We start from the raw sequence: 18617 nt of genomic DNA, 5'->3' as shown, positions 1-18617 counted from the left end.
CCCACATCTCTCTTCTTTATTCTCTCCCTTCCTCCTGCGTTTCTTTCATTTTACAGGTACTCGCAAGTAAGAAAATGTCTGTCAGTCAGGACTGACTGAAAAATTAATTTTATTAAGCGCAGACTATTGTACAGATGGTGCATATCTGCAAATGAACGTTCGTAAGCTCCTGTGATTGGAGATGTGTTCCAGGATTGGTTGCTGATCCTGGGAAGGCTCACCTCCCTCCTCCCACGCCCCTCACTCCGCCTGTTCTATCACAGTGGACAAGCCCTTTAGATCAGTGCTTTTGAAGGATTAAGGACAGTTGTTGCACAGGTACCACGTGTCAGGCATATCATGTAGGAGTCCTTATAAGAGCTCTGCAGGCCCATAACTGGTCACTGATGCCCCTCTGTGTGTGTCCTGTAGTCTATGAAAGATCAGATGGGGTGATGGAGAGGGAAGATTGGCTTGGGTGGCACCGAGAGAGGTCACACCTCACTCTGTAAATAGTATTGTTATTTGCTATTGTTATTCTGCAACAGAAGTGTGGGAAAGTGACACTTATTACTATCACATTTAAGAATTCATGCACCAGACATTTTAGACACTATCTGCCTATGAAATGGATATTCATATTTATTACCTTCTGTGAGTACTAGAATTTATACTACTGGTTTTGTCAGTTGACTCTATTGTCATAAACTCCTGGCCAGTACCAGACAAAAGGAAAGAGGCAGGTGTAACAATAGCAATATATAAAGTAATATTTTATAGCACTTCTCATTTTGTATATTATTTTCATACTCATCCTGTTTATATAGCCTATGAGATAGAGTTGGTTAACAAAACTCCATTTTACTGAAGAAGGAACTAAGCACTGAGATTGAGCAGTATGTGGAACATAGTACAATATACATTCAGTAAATATGAGGAAAGGGATAAATGGATGAGATTTTCAAGAAGCCATGTCTTATTCACTTTTGTATTCTCCAAACCCAGAGGTAAGTCTGGCAACAGTAAGCCCACAAATGTGGGTTAGAGAGGTCAAGTGACTCACTCAGGGACAGGAATGCATCACGTACTTTTAGGGCATCTACTGTTTTGCGAGACACTGTGAATACGATGGTCAAAAAGACGCAAGATTCCTGTTCTCATGGAGCTTAAATTGTAATGAAGATAGAAAATAAACAGGTAAACAATATGTGAACAAAGAAATTTTGGATAATGGTGACTGCAGTGAAGAAGTAAAACAGTGTGAGGTGAGAGGATCTCAGGGAGGGGTTACTTGAGATTGATTGGTTAGGGAAGGCCTCCCTGAAGAGCTGACATTTGTGCTGAGACCTCAGTGATATCAAATAACCAGCCATGGAAATATTTGGGACCGGAGCAATGCAGGTAAAGGAAACTTCAACTACAGAAGCCCAAGGTAGGAAAGAACTTGACTCTTTCAAAGAATATCATAAAGAATGCTGTAGCTGGGATATAGAGAAAGTGGGACAAGATGAGCTTGGAGAGATAGTTAGGAGCCAAAGCATAGGTAGGGGCCAAAGGGCTTTGAATCGGCCATGGGGCTTTACCCATGGGACAGGTTAGGAATTTATTTAAAGTATGATAAGAAACCAGAAGGGGTTTTTTATAATATAAAATAAAGATTATATAATCTTTATAATATAATATAAAGATTTTTTAAATATTTACAAAAAATATAAATATATATAAAATATATCTTTATAATATAAAGATTTTTAAAATATTTACAAAAAATATATATAAAATATATCTTTATAATATAAAGATTTTTATATAATCTGATTTATTGTATAAAGGTTTATTCCACCTGTTACATGGTGAATGGGTCATAGGGAATGGAAAGCAGCATTAGGAGAAGACCCTTGTGGTAATCCAGGAAGGAATGACCATAGTTTTGGCTAAAGTGGTATAAACATGGATGGATGTGAGATATATTTGGTGGCAGAGCCTACAGACTTGGTGATGTTTTAAATATAGGAGTGAGAAAAAGAGAGAAGCTCCTAGTAGATGGTTTTGCCATTTACCAAATGGAAAAGACTGGAGAAGAAAATGTGTAGAGGGGGGACTGTTTTTATTTTGCTCACCTTATGTTTGGTCTGCTTACTAAAAATCTAAAGTAAGTTCTGAGTCTTGAGTTCTGTGTATGGAACCAAAGATATAAAGTTGAGAGGCATCAGGATGCAGATAAAACTACCTAGGGATAGTGTGTTCATAGAAAGCACTCCGATGATTAAAGGTAAAGCAGAGGAAAAGAAGCAAGCAGAGGAGATGGAGAAAGAGTAGCCAGTGAAGTAGGAAGAAAGTCCGAAGTGTGTGGTGACTTGAAAAGCCAAGACTACAAAGCATGGCCAGTGGTACTGAAATGTGATGAGAGGTGAGGTAAAATAAAGAAATCTGACTTGAATTTTGACAAGCATAATGAAGAGTAAATGTGATGAGAAGAAGTAGACATAGCACTGTAGACATCTCAAGATATTTCACTATGAAGAAGAACTGAGAAATGGAGGTTATAGACGAATATATGGGGTCGAAGTAGGATTCTTAAAGATGGGGATACTTAAGTATGTTTTTAGCCTAATGGGAATGACCCAGTTTAGAGGGGAAAAATATAGTATAAGAGAGAAAACGTATATCTTAGGAGTGGAGTCTTTGAGAAAGTGAGAGGGGATGGGATCCAGGGAATATGTAGAAATATATGTTGGCTCAAGAACATGAACATAACATTTATAGTAATGGGAAGAAAGAGAGTATAGGTAGAGATGCAGATACATGAGTAGATTCAGTGATCAGAAGATGAGAGAGTTTCTGCCTGAAGTTAATTCTCTTTTTCTCAATGAGCATAAAGAAAGTATGAGGCAGGATCAGTAGAAGAGAGGTGGAATGTTTGGATAAGAGGTTTAAGGGGTGAAGAAAAGACATAAAATAGTCATTTCGAAGGTAGAAGGCAGTCATACTTGTCTTAGTCCGTTCAGGCTGCTATAACCAATAAAAAAACATAGTCTGGGGGTCTTATAAACAGATTTTTTTTCCTCCTAGTTAAAGAGGCTGGGAAGTCCAATATCAAGGTGCCAGCAGATTCAGTTTCTGGTGAGGGCCCAGTTCTTGGTTTATAGATGGCCAAAAGAGGCAAGAGAGCTCTCTGGGTCTCATATAAGGGCACTAATCCCATTCGTGAGTGCTCTGCCCTCATGAACTAATCACCTACCAAAGGCCCACCTTCTAATACCATCACATTGGGGGTTAAGATATCCACATATGGAATTTGAGGAGATACAAATATTCAGTCTGTAGCAATACTAGAGAAACATAGTAGCATAGCTGGGCAGAATTGAGTGGCCATTTCATATTTGTGGCCTTGTGAGTGAGTAGCTGAGATAGGGTGGAAAAAAGATCAAAGGAGCCAAGGAGATCAAGGAACTGAAAGACCAAAGTGGTGGGTGGGTAGACTACCTGGGTATAAGTGATTAAGTTAGTAGCTAAACTAGTCCTTGAACCCAGATACCCTGACTTTCCAGCTCAGTGGGTTACTATTTTACTGAGAAATGGTTCAGATCATTACTATTTTGTGCCACCTACCCTTCCAGTTAACATTTTTTTAAAAATTGTGGTCTGATGGGTTTTGGCCAATACATTTAAATTCTAGACTTTCATAGGCTGGTGTTTCTGACTCTCTTGTTCCTTTAATATTTAGTTGTTAAATATTTTGGCTGTTTGTGTGTGTGTGTGTGTGTTTTGTGTTTGTTTTAACTCAGATTTTTTGAGATATAATTCACATACCATACCATATATACCAAATTCACCTATTTAAAGTATACAGTTCAGTGCTTTCGGTGTATTCACAGATATATATAACCATCACTACAGTTTTAGAATATTTTCATCATCTCAAAAAGAAACCCCATACCTTGGAGTTAACACCCTTATGTCCTCCCCACCCCTTACCCTAAGCAACCACTAATCTACTTTCTGTCTCTATAGATTTCCCTATACTGTACTTTCACATAAATGGAAGCATATAGTATGTGATCTTTTGTGATTGACTTTTTTCACTTAGCATTATGTTTTCAAGGTTTATCATAGCATGTATCAGTACTTCATTCTTTTTATGGCTGAATAATATTCCATTGTATGGATATACCACATTTTGCTTATCCATTCATCCGTTGATGAATATTTGGGTCGTTTCCACGTTTTGGCTATTATGAATAATGCTACTATAAATATTTGTGTACAAATTTCTGTGTGGACATATGTTTTCTTGAGAATATACCTAAGAGTAGAATTGCTGGGTCATATGGTAACTATGTTAAATCATTTGAGAAACTGTCAGCCTGTTTTCCAAAGTGGCTGTACCATGTTACATTATCACCAGCAGTATATGAGGGTCCCATTTCTCCAAATCCTTGTCAACACTTGTTATCTGACTTTTTTTTTAAGTGAGGTATAGTTGATATACAATATTACATAAGCTTCAGGTGTACAACATAGTGAGTCACAATTTTTAAAGGTTATACTCTATTTATAGCTATGGTAAAATATTGGCTATATTCCCTGTGCAGTACAATATATTTTTGTAGCTTATTTATTTTATACATAGTAGTTTGTACCTCTTAATCTCCCACCCCTATACTGGCCCCCCTTCCCTCTCGCCACTGGTAAGCACTAGTTTGTTCTCTCTATCTGTGAGTTTGTTTCTTTTTTGTTATATTCACTAGCTTGTTTTATTTTTTAGATTCCGCATATAAGTGAAATCGTATAGTATTTGTCTTTTGTTTTTGTTTTTTTAAACATTTTCATGAGTATGTGTTTATTAAAGTACAAAAGCCTACCTTTTAAATAGTAAAGGGAAGGTGAAGGATGAGATTTGGAACTCCTGTTGCCTATAGAGCTGGGATGACAAGTAACAGGGAGACCTGATCTGTAGTCACCCTAATAACAATAATAGTAATTACATTTGGATATCCCTTTATATTTTATGTTATGCTTTTATTTTCTTTTATCTCATCTGATCTTGTAACTACCTTTTTCAGATGAGAAAACTGAGGCTTAGAGAGGTTAAGTGTCTTGACCAAGGACACATACCTAGAAAGTGGCAGAATTACTAACCATGGTGTTCTGACAATAAGTCCCAAATCTTTCACTATAGTAGTTTGCCTCTTCACTTTTTACACTCCATTATATCCAAAGTGATAACAAAGAAAAGCTCTGCTAAGTAGAAAGTAATGGCTGGCTGGAGTCCACTTACAATGTGAGAACGTTTTGTATATGTTTAAAATCCAACAGTTAATGGGATTAGGTATTTATCTACCATCTATGGTGTTTGGTAATTCAAAGAACCCAGAAATGATTATGAAATCAGCACTGATTCAATCTAACAGGAAAATAAATGGAAATGGCGAGTCACTGAGAAGCATTTCTTGGACCTCATGTACCACACGTGCTTCCACAATACCCTATAGTGACTAAATTCAATATAAAGAATACAGTACCGGTTACATAGTGCACCCTCAATTAACATTTGTCAAGTAAAAGAATGGTGGTAGTTAAACAAGCACTTACCATACTGGGGGGATGCTGCAATAAGAATGCATACTGAAGGGAGCTTCTACAAGAATGACTTCTTAGACTATGTAGAATTAGCTGGGAAAAAAGCAGGGGTGTTGGGTGAGGAGGCAACATACAGAATGTGTAAAGTCTTGGGGATGCGAGGCATGGCAAGTTTGAAGAACTACGGTTTAGTACGGTTGAAGTTTAGAATGCCAAGTGAAGAATGAGGAGATACACAAGGACAAGGTTAGCCCTTATAACAGAGGGCTCTGTAAGCTGAGTTTGAGGAGTTTGGACGTTTCTCTTCTATGGGATGTCATTGAAGAATATTAAGCAGGAACTTGCTGTAATCACTGTACATTTTAGAAGATGCATTATGGAAATTACAGGGGGGAGGACCAAGGCTGGACGTGGAGAAAACAGTTGGAAAGACCATTATAGTGTTTAGAGGGAAAGGTGCTTATGGCCTGGACTGGGATAGTGGCAATTTATATGGAGAAAAGCGGGCAAAATTTTTTAATATTTAGGAGCTTGTGTTATCATGATTTAGTAACTCACCAGGTGTCAGCAGGAAAGGAAAAGGGGGGAGAAGAAATGACTCCTCAGTTTCTAATTTGAGCAACTAGGTAGTTGGTAGCTTCATTCTCTGAGATAGGACATTCTCTGAAGAAGGAATAGATTTGGTGGGGAAAGGTCTTGGGTTCAGTTGTACATACATTGAGCTTAGCTTAAGATGCTTATAAAGGTCATCAAGTAGAGATATTCAATATTTAGGTAAATATACTAGTTAGAATCTCTAGGTCTTCTCTAGGCCAGGCTCATCAGCTTATTGGTCATTGGGAGTAAAATAAATGTCTTAAAAAATAGAGAGAGAGTGACAAGAAAAAAGGGCAGAAGGCAGAATCCCAAGGAGCCTCAACATTTAAGGGACAGATAAAGGAAAGGAAGCTTGTAAAGAAGGCCAAGGATAGACAACTAGAGAGGGAGAAGGAAGGTAGAGCAAGTGACAGAATGATGTGAGAATTCAAAAGGGAAGGTGACTTCCAGTTTTGAGTATACCTTGCAGGAAGCTTTTCCTGGAATACCCTTAAGCAACAGATATAATTTGCAAAGAAGAGATGCAGTGGGAAGGTATTCCAAGCAAATAAGAGAAAACAAATAATGCATAGGAGAGCAGTTAACAGTTTAATTTGACTGAAATACAGGGTCAAGAGAGCTACAGAGGAAGCTGACAAGATGGTTTGATGCCATGTTGTGGAAAACCTTGGATTCTGGACAAGTTGTTAGTAACTATTCTATGGGTGAGAAAAGCCATTGTGTTTGGTAATAAGAAAAAGACAAGAGTATAAAACATGCTCTGAATCGTGGAATACCTTACCATTTTATTGTGGAAACAAAATCTAGGCACCTGAAAAGAATAAAAATTCAATTTTTATTAATGAGATTAATGAGAACAAATACTAAATACTATAATAATTTTAATAGTGGCAGAGTCCATTTGAATTGGAGTAGTAGTGTCCAGATTTGTATTGTCCTAATTAAATAGTAATGTCAGCTAGTCATTGTCTTAAAAAATATATATGGGGCTTCCCTGGTGGCGCAGTGGTTGAGAGTCCGCCTGCTGATGCAGGGGACACGGGTTCGTGCCCCGGTCCGGGAAGATCCCACATGCCGCGGAGCGGCTGGGCCCGTGAGCCATGGCCACTGAGCCTGCGTGTCCGGAGCCTGTGCTCCGCAACGGGAGAGGCCACAACAGTGAGAGGCCCGCGTAACACACACACACACACACACAAAAAGTACAGTATCTGAAATAAAACATTCACTGGATGGACTCAATAGCAGAATGGAAATGAACTAGGAAAGAATCAATGAACTTGACGATAGGTAAATAGAAATCATTCTCACTGAAAAACAGAGTGAAAGAAAGACTGAAAACTAAAATGCACAGAGCCTCAAGGACCTCCTGTGGGACACTATTATGGAGTCTACAGCCTAATGAGACAAACACAGTAAACAGTCACTCTAATCAATACATGACTACAAACTGAGAAAACTGCTGTGAAAAAAATGATCAACATTCTATAAGAACATAAGAAACTGGACCTTACTTAGTCTATGGGCAGTGGTGGTGTCATAGATATTTCTCTGAGGTCCTTGAGCTGAGGGATGAAAAAGGAGTTAGCCAAATGAAGGGGAGGTTGGTGGAGAGTATTTCAGTTGGAGGGAAAAGCAAGTATTAAGCCTCTGCAGAAGGAATCTAGCAATTTCAAGGACCTGTAAGAACATCAGAGTGGCTAGGAATGAAAAAAATGAATGGGGAATGGTATGAAATTAGGCTTGAGAGGGACCCATGGACTACATTGTGCAGAATCCTGTAGGATTATCATTGCAATTAACTGGATGTTTATTCATATGTTGATATCTTAATCCCCAAAATGATGGCATTAGGAGGTGGGACCTTTGGAAGATAATTAGGTCATGATGGTAGAGTCCTTATAAAAGGGATTAGTACGCTTATAAAAGGGACTCCAGAGAGCTCTCTAGCTGTCTCTTTGTCATATGAGGATACAATGAGAAGTCAGCAGTCTGCAACCCAAAAGAGGGCCTTCACCAACCATGCTGGGACGCTGATCTTGGGACATCCAGTTTCCAGAACTGTGAGGAATAAATTTCTGTTGTTTATAAGCCACCCAGTATTTGGTACTTTGTTGTAGTAGTTTGAACACAGCCATGTTAAATATTTTTGTCTTTATCCTAAAGCCATTGGGGCACTCAACCAGTGAACTGAAGTGAGGATTGAGGGCAGAACCTTCATGACCCCCAACTTTTAGCAGTTGATGAGAGAAAATGAGTCTGCAAAGAAGACAGGAAAGGAATAAGAAGGAAGATGGGGGGTGGGGTAAGAGAGTGGTTTAATAAGAGTGAAAAGAAGAATGTTTCATCATGTCATATGTTCACTTGTGGATTATTTATGACCTTAAGTAGAATTACTTTGTGGAGTGAAAGGAGTAGAACCTCAAGTGGTAAATATTGCTGAGTGAGTGGTTTGTAAGGAAAAGAAGACTGTGGTGAGAACCACCAGCTCTGCAAAAAGTTTATTAGTAAAGGGAAGGAGCAGCTGAATGGGGATGTGGGTTTCTAGGAAACTTTTATTAAGATGAACTCATCTAAACGTCATTGGGAGGGATCTAGTTGAAAGGAAGTGGGAGAGGAGGAATAGTTGATAACAGGCAGAGAAGGATCATCGATGATATAAAATTCTTGAGAATACAAGAAGGAATATAATCCAAAATACAAGTGCTCTGCTTGCCTTAGGAGGAAGGACACTTCCTTTAATGTAAGAGGGAGAGAAAGATTTGTAATGGAAGTTGGAGGTAAGGTTATCTACTGAGAATGAGGGGTTATATGTGGAGCCACGGTAGTAAATGAATCACCCAAGTGTATGTTTAAGACTCAGAAGGATTACAAACTTGGGAGTCAGCTGTTCATGTCTTTGGTGAATAATGGAAAGGAACCAAGATAAGGTCAGTAAATAACAGTGATTGGAAGAGGGAGAAAGCGGTATTGCCAAACTATACAAGTTTCAAAGGGGCAAGGTTTTTAAAAAGTAATGTATATAAATAGCAGTTGTCAGAAGGAAGTAAGCAAATAAACAGCTATTATGAAAGAGGACTGTAGGGGAAGTAGTATGCTTAAGGGAAGGGCTTGGTAAACAGCTCTTATGAAAGAGGACTGTAGGGGAAGTAGTATGCTTAAGGGAAGGGCTTGGTTTCAGATAGGACACAGAATTTGAGAGAATGCTCTGAAGAGGTTGAGAGTTTGATAATTCTAGCAGAAGTTCCAGAGTGCTCAGTGAAAGGGGTTGGAGGGTAAGAGGCACGTAGAGGGATCTTAACACCTTTATAATTGATTTCCAATGAGCTATTTCTAAATAATCTTAGCTTTCTCTGACTTATTCATTATTTACACCCTATTTTCAAGTTTTTCCTAAGGCCCTTATTTTTAATACTTTCTTTTCTAAAATGGACGAACCAAAAAGTTAGATAGATACTTGATAGATTTTCTCTTCTTTTTTTAAAAACAGATTTAAGTTATAATGGCCATTTTCTAAACGTTAGCATCTAAACCCTGTGAGAGCTTTGTCTATGTCTGACACAGTGTCTGATATATTATAAGCACTTTAGTTTTAAGAGTGTGGGCTCTGGAGCCAAACTGCCTGATTTTGGCCCCAGCTCCTTTATTTATACCTTTGTGACCTCGGAAAAAGCACAGACAGTGGGAGTGAACCAAGGGGAAATAATGTATCTCTGACCAGGGAAAAATGAGTGAGGTTATTGTAATTTGTCGGAGGCATCATCTAAGGCAAAATTCCTGGAGAACTATTCCCTAGGAACCAGAACAAATTGAGGTAAAACTGAGTGTTACAAATCTACCTCAACTGAGCTCAGTCTCTGATTTCCTTAAAGTGATTAGCACTCCCCCCCCACACACACATTTATTTCTGGAAGAAGATAACATTTGGAGACTGTATCATTTCTTATACATGTCAAGTTTTCAATAAAATTATTAGCCATGCTAGCTTTTAGACAATACTTTATGACCACACACCAAGATAGAAAATTGAAAATAGAAACATGTTCAAAGATGACCCAGATTTTTGAGTTAGGAGACGAAGATGTTAAGATGGCTATGATTGTAAGACCTCAAACTATAAACGTCTTTGAAGAAAAAATAGGGGGAAAGCTTCATGACTTTGGATTTGGCAATGATTTCTTGAATGTTACACCCAAAGTACAGGCAAAAAGAAAAAATAGATGAATTGGACAACATCAAAATTAAAAACTTTTGCTCATGGAAGGACACTATCAACAGAGTGGAAAGGCAACCCACAGAATGAAAGTATTTGCAAACAGATAAGTGATTAATAGCCATAGTATTTAAAGAACCCCCACAACTCAACAACAAAAAACAATCTAGTTTTAAAATGGGCAAAGGACTTGAATTCGCATTTCTCCAAAGGAGATATACGAATGGCCAATAAACACATGAAAAGATTCTCAACGTCACTAATCATTAGGGAAATGCAAATCAAAACACCACATTGAGATACCATTTCATACCCATTACGATGGCTATTAACAAAAAACCAAAATAACAGGTGTCAACAAGTGTGTGGGGAAATTGGAACCCTTGCACATGGCTGGTGTGAATATAAAATGGTATAGTCACTGTGGAAAACAGTATGGCAGGTCCTCAAAAAATTAAACGTAGAATTACCATATGATCTAGCAGTTCTCCTTTGTACATATGCATGAGAATTGAAAGCAGACTTTGAACAGTTATTTGTACATCCATGTTTATAGCAGCATTATTCACAATAGCCCAAAAGGTGAAAACAACCCAAAGGTCCATCAACAAATGAAGGGATTAAATTCATAGCTTTTGCCCAGTCCTAAGGTAGAACTCCATGTTTCCATTGCATTCTGGTACTTGGATGTGACCACTGGCTTCAAACTCATCATCTTCCCCTGCCACTGAGCAGTCCTGGCTTCATCTCTCTCTAGTTGTATCACCCTGGGAAAGCCACTGACCCTCCAGTCCTCAGAGTCCTCATCTGTTCAATGGGGGGAGGGGGTGGTGATATGAGGAAAGCAGACACATATCCTGTATGTAGTACCTATCTTGGGGTCTGGTACATTGTAAGCACTAAATATATGATTGTATTTATTCATTCAGCATCTATTCATTCATCAACACTGGTGTTAATTAATTCCACAATAGGAAGCATGGATATAGTCCTAACCCACTTCTTGCAGGCTAATTTTCCAGGAAAACGATCATCTCCCACTAAATCGAGTAAATAAGATGCTACAGTATGGCTGTCTCCTTTGCATTTTATGTTGGTGTATTGCCATCTAGTGGACAATGCACAAGTTACAAGCAAAAGAGGAAAAGGGCGCGCAGAGAAAGGCGATAATCCTAAAAGAAATGTTTACCGTGCAGATTGCTCCATAGCATTGTTGGATTTCAACAACTATCTGAAAGACATAAATAACAAGATGTGTTCTGAATATAAAATAAATTGTAAATGAACACTATAGTATGTTACCAGCTTATAACCTTACAATCTCTAACTTGTTCTAAGCAAAATAAAAAATAAAAGAATCAGCATTCTTTCCTGCAACTGACCACTTTTCTCCATTTGAATTCTCCATGCCACATATTGGATGGGAATCTAAATCATAAGGAAGCCACTCAACCAGGGGTTAGACCTCCTGACTTCTCTACCTTTAACTAGCTAGGCAACTCTGTTTTCCTTTCTGAGTATGTTACCATTATGGAGTGCTTACCACATGCTTGGGACTATGCTGAATATTTTATCTGGATTATCTCACTTAATCATTAAATTATTAATAGTGAACCACTAAAAAAAAGAGACAGATGAAGGGGGTAAACAAAATATGATATATACATCAATGGAATATTATTCAGCCTTAAAAAGGAAGGAAATTCTGATACATGTTACAAAATGGATGAATTTTGGAGACATTATACTAAGTGAAATAGGCCAGATGCAAAAGGACAAATATTGTATGATTCCATTTATATGAGGTACCTGGGGCAGTCAAATCATAGAGACAGAAGGTAGAATGGTGGTTACCAGGGAGTTTCAGGAGGGGAGAATAGGGAGTTATTGTTTAATGGATACAGAGTTTCAGTTTGGGATGACGAAAAAGTTCTGGAGATGGGCAGTGGTGATGGTAGCTTAACAACGTGAATGCACTTAATACCACTGAAATGCACACTTTAAAGTGGTGAATTTTATGTCATGCATATTTTATCAAAAGAAAATTTTTTTTAGTAACTATAATATCAGTCAAAGAGAGGGAAAATATATTATCTTCAAAGGAGTCATGGTAAGAATGATAAGTAAATTCTTAACAGAAATTATGGGAGCCAGAATGCAATGGAACATTTTTTAAATGCTTACAGAAAATAACTTCTAGACTAGAATTCTGTATCCAGTGAGAATACCCTTCAAAAGTGAAGGTGAAATTAGCACATTTCAGACAAATAAATAATGAAAGGGTTTATTGTCAACAGATCTATAGTAAAAGAAATACTGAAAACAGACAATACCAAGGTCATCAAGGATATTGAGCAACTATAAAGACAGGTTACAACCAGTGAAGTACAGAAAGAAAAGGAGATTAAATGCATAAATAAAACTTGTATACTTAGAAAATCCAAAAGAATCTACAGACTATTAGAATAAAGTGAACTTATTAAGGCCTGCATATAAAATAAATAAACAAAAATTACTTGTATTTCTGTATATCAGCAAAAACAAATAATGAATTTTTAAAATGATACTATTTTGGTAACATCCAGAAAAGCATCAATGCCTAGAAATAAGCCTACCTAGAAATAAGCCTAATGAAAGAGGTGCAAGACCTCTAAATTCAGTTTAGAGTTTTACAAAACGTTATTAAAGAAAATCTAAATAAGTGGAAGGATATACAGTGTTCAAGGACTGACATACTATTAAGATATCACGTTCTCCCCAAATTGATCTGTAGATTCAGTACAATTTCAGACAAAATTCCAGCAGGTTTTGTGTGTGTGTGTGTGTGTGTGTGTGTGTGTGTGTATTTGTGAATTGACAACTTGATTCTAAAATTCATATGGAAATACGAAAAGCCAAAGAGTCAGTCCAACTCTATCAACACCTATTATATAAGCACTAATGTAGTGTTGGCATAAGGATAAAAAAATAGGCCAGTGGACCAGAACAGAATCCAAAAGTAAATTCACATATATGTGGTCACCTTATTTACAACAAAGGTGACCCTGAAGTGCAATGGGTAAAGGATGGTCTTTTTAAATTAATGGTGCTGAGTCAATTAGATATTGTATGGGAAAAAACTCAATTTTTATCTTTTTCTCACACTATACATAAAAATCAATTCCAGATGGATCATAGACTTAAATGTAAAAGGCAAAACACTAATGCTTCCAGAAGAATATGTAAAGAGATATCTTTATGATCTCAGGGTTGGCAAAGATTTCTAAAACAATAAAAACTCCAGCCATAAAGGAAGAAGAGAACAAATTGGACTAAATTAAAGTAAAAACTTCTGTTCATTCAAAGACATCATCAGAGTGAAAATGCAAGCCACAGAGCAGGAGATGATATTGGCTATTTATATATTCAAGAAAAGATCCATTCTAGAATAGATAAAGAACTCCCAACAAATCAATTAGAACAATACAGGCAATACATTTTTTTTTAATGGGCAAGAGAGTTAAACAGATACTTTACTAAAAAGGATATTTAAATGGCCAATAAATATATGAAATATATTAGTCATCAAGAAAATGCAACTTAAATCCATAATGCAGTATCACCAGAATAACTAAAAGGAAAAAGACAGATGATGCCAAGGTTAATAAGGATTTGAATAATACTAAAGAGTATTTGGTTCAAATTCCAACTATGCTACTTGCCAGCTGTGTGACTTTGGGAAAATTACTTAAAATTCCTGGGTCTCAGCTTCAACATCTGTAAAATAAGGATAATAATAGTAAATAATTCGTAGAGTTGTGAGAATCGAATGAGATAATTCCTGTTGTGTTTAACAGTCCAAGTTGTGTCCGCTGTTACTATATCATTTAATTCTCACAATAACCAATAAATTAAGCAATATTATATCATTATTTTACAGATAAGGAAATTGAGGCCTAGGGAAGTAAATCACTTCTATCTCGGCTTCAAAGTTCTTGCTTTTAGTTACTATGCTAATTGGTAGTTACCACCTACCAATTCCACTTTCGGCAAATATGTAAAGAGAGTTTTGAGTAATTGCCAGGCACAAATACTGCTTGACACAGTATCAAGCTTCTCTTATAGCTCCTAACCTATTAAATTTATTATTCAGACCCCTTATCTAGATTTTCAAGCTCTAATGCACTGTTTGCTCCCCTGGATCCCAAGTCCTGCCATCCTAATCATGACATAGTTGCAGATCTTAAAATAAGCTGCCTGGTTTCTTGATATCTCTCCTTGTATGATTCTTTTTTTTTTTTGCGGTACGCGGGCCCCTCACTGTTGTGGCCTCTCCCGTTGCGAAGCACAAGCTCCGGATGCGCAGGCTCAGCAGCCATGGCTCACGGGCCCAGCCGCTCCGCGGCATGTGGGATCTTCCCAGACCGGGGCACGAACCCGTGTCCCCTGCATCGGCAGGCGAACTCTCAACCACTGCACCACCAGGAAAGCCCCTTGTATGATTCTTGATGTTACGTTTGCATGCTCCTAGTCCATCTGCCTAGTTATGACTCACAATTTGTCCTCATTCAAGTCGCAGTTGAAATGTCCCCTTGACCACTGTGACATCATGCTGGTTTATTTTCTTCAGTATTTAATTGCAGTCTGAAAATATTGTTTATTGTCTTTCCCTCCCCCGCTACAAGAATATAAGCTCCATGAGAGTAGAAACCTATATTCCCATTTTGTTTTGCTGCTTTTATCTTCAGAGTCCAGAAGAGTAGGCATTCAGAACTTACTGAGTGGGTGAACTTTGTGCCCTGACTCTTGTGTACTGGAGTTCAGATTTTTTAATGGTGCTAACCCTCAGCCTGTCCCTTCAGAACCTGAAACAACTTACGTGATTCACCCACATTCCTTGTTCATAGGGCTTACTAATACTTAGCTTCTGGTCTAACAGCTAACATGTAGTCATTCTAATAATTCTGATATTCCCTTTAACTAACATGGAGTTTTACTTTAAAAGGACTTAGAGATCTCATTTTTTCATCAAATTTTTAAAAATAACTTATTTTCTGTTTTAATATCATAAATTCAGTTATGATTCCTTGTAGGATTTTACACAGTAATATTTTACTTCATAAAGTGAGACAATATATGTAAGCACCCAGCATATGGTAGGTACTCAGATGTTAATGTACCTTTTCATTAAAAACTTTCATTATTAAAAATTGCTTGCCTTTAAAAAAATATAGATACTTGAAGCACATTATTATCAAGTACTTAAAAATTAAAACTTGAAATCTTTAATTTTGTCTTCAACAGTAACTCAAGAATTGAAAGATATTTTTAAGGCAAAGATACTCTCCCTCTACTCAAAGGCAGCAAAGACCACAGAGAAGGTAGAAACAACAGATATTTTAAAATAAATGTTTCCAGAACTAATTCTCCTCTTGATATGGTTCTAGTTCACTGTTTTTTCCTAGTTCGTTCTTATTCAGAATAAAACCTATTTTATTTTACTTGATGTTGAACCCACAGACCTTTCTAATGGACCATGTATAAAGACAGCATGCTTATAGATGTAGGTCTTAATGTAGTTGATCACATTTCATTTAAAGTTTTTTTGGAGTCTCATGCAGGAGTTGACTGACTAGAGTAAATCAATGATGGAAATTAGCTCAAACATATTATTTCAGTGCATGAAATAAAGAACTAAGTTTTTTGATATATGCTTTTAAGATACGGCCCAGGATTATGAACTACTGAGAAGTATTAAATTGTTTTGTGATAATGATTTTTAAAATTTATGCACATGACTTTGGTTAATAACTTTAAAATGAATATTTGGACTGTTTTTACTATAAAGATATCTGACTTGACTGTGGTGAAACGTTATGCTAAAAAATTATTTAAAAATTAATCCCACTTAACCGTGTTTGTTTTCAGATGGACTTATAGTCCTTTTTTTTTCTTTCTTTCAAATTACTTTTAAACATTAGCATGTACACCACAGATCCAAAAAATGAACATTTGGAGGATAAAAACATCCAATCATCTACAACTCCTCAGGTAAAATATTAAAACTATATTGTAACATATGACATGAAAACAATCTGATGCTAAAATTTATTTTTAAAGTTTAATAGGTTTTTTTATATGTTTGGTTTAAAAGTGAGAAGTGGTCATTTTATACTATGAAACCATAGAAAATGAATTCATAGCCCTATACTTATTGAATGTGAAAGATATCCATGATATATTGTTAAGTAAAAAAGCAGGTTATGGAACACTAGTATATTTACATTTTTATTAATAAATAACACACATATTCTCTCTCCCTTTCTCAGTCTCCCTCTCTCTTTTACATACACGCACACATTTCTAGATAAATATATATCAATATGTTAGCAATGGTTAACTCTGAATAGTGGGATTTGGAATGACTTTATTTTTTTCTGTTTATCTATATTTTTTGTTTTTCTAACATGATCATGTGTTATCTGGATATTTAAAAAATAAATGATTCAGGCTAAAAAAAAAAAAAAGAAGTGGTCATTTAAAAATAACTAGTTTTAATATGTCCCAAGAAATGGGCAAAAGGAATGAAAACATGGAAGGGGTGACTATAGATTATTTTGGAACCAAAGAGGCAGATTTTAGGAATAATGAAAATTTGGCTTACTATTTCTTGCCATGTCCAGAATAAAGTTAGTAGTTTAGAGTAAAAGAGGTAAAGAAAAATCTAAATTAATTAAAATGTTGTGCTGTACATTCGAAGCAGACCCAGGTTTTTATTTTTGCAAGTATGTAGAGTAAGTCATTAGACCTTTTGTTGACCTAGTTTTACTAAATATTAATTGCTCATAATTAGAATTATAAATTGTTTATTTTTTCTCTTTTTTTTTGCGGTACACGGGCCTCCCAATGCTGTGGCCTCTCCCGCTGCGGAGCCCAGTCTCCGGACACGCAGGCCCAGCGGCCACGGCTCACGGTACCAGCCGCTCCGCGGCATGTGGGATCCACTCAGACCGGGGCAAGAACCCGCGCCCCCTGCATCGGCAGGTGGACTCCCAACCACTGCGCCACCACGGAGGCCCCTAAATTGTTTATTTTTTAAATAGAGGTTTCTACAGTTCTTAAGGGCCAAAAAAGTCCTTTTGAAAAAATGTTTAAAATATTCACCATTGATCCTAATTACTTTATCTGTAAAGACTTCATCTTACTCTATGTAAATTTATTATAAATTCTGAAATAATAAAACTTAAAATAATATGGTTTTATTGTATGTGACCTTTCACCCACCCTAATCAAAACTCACCTTTGTGTCTTTACCCTGAACCTTTTGTATAGTGACAGACTTTCCAGAAAAAGGTCTCTATATCAGAACTCCAACAGATTAATCATGATCCGGTTTAAAGAACTTTGATTTTAAAGAGCTACATAATTCGTTTACACCAGCTGCTATGGTGCCTCTGTCTCCCTAGTCATTAAATGCTTCCTCTTCCTTTCCTTATTCTGTCCAAGCTCTCTAGCCTTTGTTACCATTTCTTGTGACAATGTGATGTTCTCTCTCCACTGCACTCAAAAATATTATCAATACACTCAAAGCATTGGCCTGCATGTCCACACACGTACATGCATATGCACACACACATGCATCATGATAACAGCAAGGATGTTTGAATATCGCTATTCCATGGTTAACTATTCTGTTCTGTTTCTTTTTAATCTTCTGTTTTGGTTTGGGTTTTACCTTGGGAGAAGCCTTTCAATAGTCTCACAAACTAAAGGTGTCTTTTTTCCCCCTAAATCAGCAGTTTCATTATTAGACTAATTACCATTAAATACTGGAAGATTGAGGTATACCCATAAACCATCTAAATATGTTATCTATAAATAGTAGTGAAAAAAGCATGAACATTGAATTTCTGAAAGCTTGATCTGTTTTTTTCTCATTTTTCTTTGTTATATAAATTTTTAAATGAAATGAATCCAAGTTAAATTATATTTCACCTCCTTTCCAATTTAGTTGCATTTTAATTCTACAAAAGTTTTTCTGAATGATGTTTGGGAGTTAGACTAAGTAGGGACAGTTTTAATTATTCTGCCTGCACTACAGGCGTACTTATTCAGTATACATAAATCACAAATGAATATGGCAGGGAGACAGGTCTACAAAAGGCTAAATCAAGGTGCCCTACAAAATACACCGTTGTTACCTCCCCAAATACCTATTGATATAGAGCATGAATATTATTTTGTATGTATAATTCTCCATGTTCACAGT

The 18617-nt window shown here is 36.7% G+C and overlaps 1 protein-coding gene across 1 annotated transcript in view; it reads left to right on the top strand.

Annotated features, from left to right (window-relative positions):
* SLC9B1 (solute carrier family 9 member B1) overlaps positions 1-18617 on the top strand; it is a 58593-nt gene that overhangs the window by 318 nt on the left and 39658 nt on the right. Inside the window, exon 2 of the mRNA XM_024741825.1 lies at positions 16330-16399. Within this exon, the coding sequence (XP_024597593.1) occupies positions 16330-16399 (70 nt within the window). The remainder of the gene's footprint in view (positions 1-16329; positions 16400-18617) is intronic.

This window comes from Neophocaena asiaeorientalis, unplaced genomic scaffold, assembly GCF_003031525.2.
Source record: "Neophocaena asiaeorientalis asiaeorientalis breed wild unplaced genomic scaffold, Neophocaena_asiaeorientalis_V1.1 scaffold218, whole genome shotgun sequence".
Taxonomy (NCBI): Eukaryota; Metazoa; Chordata; class Mammalia; order Artiodactyla; family Phocoenidae; genus Neophocaena; species Neophocaena asiaeorientalis.
This window is presented reverse-complemented; position numbering and strand designations above follow the sequence as displayed.